The sequence below is a fragment of the Montipora foliosa genome, chromosome 5, assembly GCF_036669935.1.
Source record: "Montipora foliosa isolate CH-2021 chromosome 5, ASM3666993v2, whole genome shotgun sequence".
NCBI classification, from domain to species: Eukaryota; Metazoa; Cnidaria; class Anthozoa; order Scleractinia; family Acroporidae; genus Montipora; species Montipora foliosa.
In genome coordinates, this window is record NC_090873.1 from 4662793 (window position 1) to 4667792 (window position 5000).

General features: G+C 36.9%; 1 protein-coding gene and 1 long non-coding RNA gene across 3 annotated transcripts in view; one reads left to right on the forward strand and one right to left on the reverse strand.

The window, feature by feature from the left end:
- Positions 1–5000, reverse strand: part of LOC138003443 (uncharacterized) — a 199688-nt gene that overhangs the window by 28932 nt on the left and 165756 nt on the right. The gene's annotated exons all lie outside the window — the stretch shown is intronic.
- The window catches only part of LOC138003442 (uncharacterized), a 35481-nt gene that overhangs the window by 7053 nt on the left and 23428 nt on the right, over positions 1–5000 (forward strand). The window contains exons 4-5 of the mRNA XM_068849515.1: positions 1979–2074; positions 4861–4929. Of these exons, the coding sequence (XP_068705616.1) occupies positions 1979–2074; positions 4861–4929 (165 nt within the window). The remainder of the gene's footprint in view (positions 1–1978; positions 2075–4860; positions 4930–5000) is intronic.

Below are 5000 nucleotides of genomic sequence, written 5' to 3' on the forward strand. Positions count from 1 at the left end.
AAGTTGAGTGGGGTGAAGCACAAGAGAAAGCCTACCAAACAATCAAGTCTTACCTAACAAGTGAGCCTATTCTACGACTCCCCGATCCAGCTAAAACCTATTTCTTAAGGACGGACGCCTCCAACAGTGGAATCGGTGCAGTATTAATGCAGAAACATGATGAGAAGTTGTTTCCTGTTTGCTACGCAAGCAACAAATTGACAGGTGCAGAAAGAAACTACTCTGCGATTGAGAAAGAATGCCTAGCGATTGTATGGAGTATCGAGATTTCATCTTTATTTGTACGGAGGTTCTTTTGTACCTCAGACGAACCATGAACCCTTAAAGTACATGAACAGTGCTAAGTTCATCAACGGACGTCTTATGCGTTGGGCTGTATGTTTTTGCAAAGTTATTCATTCACAGTTGAAGCCATCAAGGGCTCAGAGAACGTTGGAGCAGGTTACTTGAGTCGTGCTGAGGAATAAGTTTATTGACATTGAACTGCCCCTTATTTAGCAAATTTTCTTGTTTAGGATAAATTTAGGAAATTTCTTCTGAAAGGGGGTTATGTTACGAAAAATAGCATTGCGTGACTAGCGTTACTTTCTAGAAGCTTCCCGACAGTTCGTAGTTTGTTTATTTTTAGGCTCGTGCGTAAGCATTTCTAAATCGGTGTGTTTTGTAATTTTTCTATAATTAGATTGTTTACTGTTAATCACTACTACTTTTTGCTACTTTTCATTTGGAATCTAGGCACTTTTGATTCAATGACTGACAGATCATCACCATTTCTTCATAAAGTAATCTATGCCAAATTTTTCTTTAACTCCTGCCAAAAAAAGAAAAGAAAAATAAAGCAAGATTAACAAACTTATAGATATACAGTGTATGAAGTCAACTCAACCAACACTGTGACTTACTTATAAGCAGCATCATTTTGTTTTGTGTCACATACATATAGAAAAATTTGTATTGTCAGTTTTTTCTTTTTCTTTTATTACATTGTATTTTTTTATTGTTGTTGCCACACACTTATTAAGACAAAAACATAACACAGACATGAAAGCAATAGTTGATTTGATTATATAATAAAATTATTAGATGTTTGGATTATATTTTCTGCCAGTCTCACTTAGACAAAAACAAGCTGTAAATAGATCTGTCTAGAGAAAGAAAATCAAAACGTATACATTTCATCAATTCAGATTAAAAACTGATTAAGAGGAATCTGACTGCTACCAAGTATTGTTCTTTGATGCTCAAAACGTTGTTATGTTCACTTTGTTCTTTTGTTTCATGGACATTAATTATCTCGGATCCGGTATATGAAAGACCAGGTATATTCGATGATGCACGAACTTCATTATAATTAACTAGATATGTAATTGAAGGCTGTAGTATCTACGTTTACTACTGTTGCAGACAAGGTACATGTAATCCGTTCATAAAATTGCTTGGTTTTTCAGTCTACAGAGTACGGCGAAATAAAAGCTTTCTTCATAAAATCATGTAAAGCTTGACTTCACATTAAGACTTTGTGGTCCGTGGTCTGTCCTGGATCTGTTCGAGCAATTTCTCTTTACTAAACATAATACGCTTTTTTTTTCATGGAGTGTAGTTCCTCAGAAATTCCCTTAAGGTGCCTGATGACTGTGGTCACTTTGTGGCTATATGCAAGAGAACTGTCGCAAAAGGCGGTGTAAATGACTTGTGAAGCCCGAAACTAAGTTTAACTTCCTTTAATAGTTATATATATTATTATATGATAATAGTAAAAAATAACAATAACTATACAATTGAAAATTTATAAAAACTAAAAATGATTCCATGCGTCTACCATTTTTTAATAGGATCTACACACTGATACAAATTTCTGGTCATGCAGTTCCTTTAATCATTTAAGGAGTGGGGATGGATTTCAGTTCATTACTATGTAGTGTTTTGAATAGCATTTTCTTTGTATTCTCTAATGATTGTCTTTTTTTTTTTATTATAGACACGGTGCCAGATTCAGAAAAAAGACAACCAACAAGTTCTTTGGATCACCCTTCAGTATCTGGAGATCCAACGAACATCAAGCGAGCTGTTGAAGGTAATGCATATTAGGGAGCTTAAGCAACGGCGACGGCAACGAGAACGTCATCTCAAAATATAAATTTGCGTTATTTTAATCGCTTCGTGACTATTTCAACATTTTTTAATATGACAAGGGTGTGGTAATTCCTCAAAGATGAGACCAGTCGCAAATTTGCGACTTCTCCAGATATTTTAGTCGCAAAGGGAAAAATTTAGTCGCAAATGCGACTGTGTTGGTCGCAATTTCGAGCCCTGCCTTGGAGTGTTCTCCTCAAAAAACAAAATGGCTGAACGCTTCGCTTCTGTTTCTGAGGATGAATTATGTGACAAATGTATAATAAAACAATTATTGAATTCGGTTTTCGCATGATGTCATGCTCAACCTCATCCAATAATTGTTTATTAATGTTAATAAAATAATTGTACCAAAGCTCCTCTAGCGCCTATAAAAGTTGAGTCACAACTACCGTAATTGACGAAAATATTTCTTTATAGACTCTGATCACTGTGTTACGTCGTTTCTTTTGCAACTGGATCTTGTGGAATTATCCCAAAACTCACACTTAGTGCTGGGTGTTCCAGTTGTTGGTGCTTTCTATATTTATGGTTAATAATTGGTAACAAGACTGCGTGTCGTCCAATTCAGTCTGTAATCATACTCTTGATTAAGAAATCGGACTCCCGCTTCGCGGTTGTCCAATTTTGCTAATCACTCGTCTGCAGCTGGTTACAGACCGAATTGGACTCCACTCAATCCTTATAGTAATAATTAACATTTCAAATCGGACTCGAACTCGCTACACAAGCCACCAGGAGCTTCGTCCTCTTGATGAGAAGGCCGAAAAGGTTCGTAAACGAACAACGTAAACAAGCCAAAACATGACGATTTTCATTGAAAGTAGACACGTTTTATCTTTTACATTTTTGATCCCTAACTTTTAAGATTGTAACATTCGTATCTGTGATAAGAAAGAAGCCATTTAAACAATCATAAAAAAATCAGTTTCCTTTTCCAATATTACAGCTACGGTAACAGCAACTACGTTTTTGTTCGGTCTTAGAAACTCGTCGACATCAAAATTTTCCACTGCGACCACTTCTAGTTGTAGCTGGCCAAAAGAAAAGTATTCTGACTTTTTTTTTTTTTTTTTGCAAGTAGGCATGCATGAGCTGTAGTCAATGCAATCAAACTGACTGAGTTTTTGCAGTTCTAAAAAAAAGGGGGGTGTACATGTACGTAAAACCTGGAACCTGCAGGAACCCACCTGGATGATACAACCGGAAAATGATACAACCCTACATGAAGCCTAACAACAAGTTGCTGTATGTTCACCAACAGAGCAACCACCCCTCTCCATTACTTAAGAATATCCCACCAAACATCAACAAACACCTAACGAATATTTCTTCTGATAAACAAGAAGCTGCTGCTGCTTACCAAAACTGAAGCACGTGAGGATAGCGGACACGGCCACAGGCTAACATTCAACCCAGAAACAAAACCAAACAAGGCGAAAAAACAGAAAAAGAAAGATCACATAGTACAACCCTCTGTAGGACTTGGCTGTTAAAACAAACCTGGGAAAGAAGTTTCTTCTCATTATTGACAAGTGCTTCCCGAAGAAACATCCATTGAACATGATCTTCAAAGAGGCACACGCTGAAACCGAGCTATACTCTTGCATGCCAATCGTGAAAACAATAGTTGAATCCCACAAAAAAAAGGGTTCTTTCAGCATACACCACCCAAACACCTGCAGAACAGCAAGGCACGTGTAACTGCAGAAGAAAACCAGAATGTCCGCTTGATGGTAAATACCTCTAAACTACAGTAATGTTATCTATCAAGCCATTGTCACATCCACTGACACAACGACTGAATTATACGTTGGACTAGCAAGTAATTTTAAAGAACGCTTTAGAAACCACCAGTCATCTGTTAGGTATGCCAGCAAGCGAAACGAAACGGAACTCTCCAAGTACATATGAACCCTTAAAGAACGCAAAATATCCTACAAGATCAAGTGGGCAGTGTTGAAAAAAATGTCTACCCTACAACAGTGTTTCTAAGAAATGTGGTCTCTGCCTTCAGGAGAAGTTTTTTTAATAATTGCATGTAGAAGGGATTTGTGCACTCTGAACAAGAGAAATGAATTGGCAAGTTCATGCCGCCACAGAAACAGATTTGTGCTTAAACATTCCAGAGTAACGTAATGTAACGCAGTTGTTAGCGTGTGTGCTTCAGTTTATCATCACTTCTCAAACTCATTAATAATTCATAAGCCAAAAACAAAAGAAATCACTACCGTGAAGGAAGTTTGGATATGCGGTCTTAATTAGCATAAAATTTCGCCAACTTTGATCCCAAATACATGTATCTCTTAAAATACTGATTTTAAGTGTCCTCGAAAATGTGACACTCTAATTTGTCCGTGCGAGAAAGAGTAAATTCTTCCTACTTTCCCTCCTCCCCCCATTCCAATGTTGTTTTAAAAAGCGACCAAAGGCTTGCACAGTATTTTGCATGACATTACCAACATTGGTATGGGGGGAAGGGGGGAAGGACCAAGATATTTTGTGAGTGCGTGCCAAATGATGCTTAAGCTAGAATTTTTCCCAAGAGTTTTGTCCAAGATTGTAGCTGATACTAAGATCAGATTTTTATCCATGTAGTGCAAGTTACTGTACATGTACAGTAATAATTTAAGGATACATTTCCATTCATTACCAGTGTTGCAAATAGCATTTCTGTAGGTACATGTATGCATCCTCCAATGATTGTTATCTTTCTTTTCTGATCAGATAATTTGCTATCTTGTAAAGAAAAAAGAGGAAGTGTTGGAACTCAGACTAACAAACCTGTTGAACAAGGTAATGGACGATAATTAACTGCAGTCCTGAAGGTAATAAAAAGTAATGGAAATGATGATAATAGCACCTAT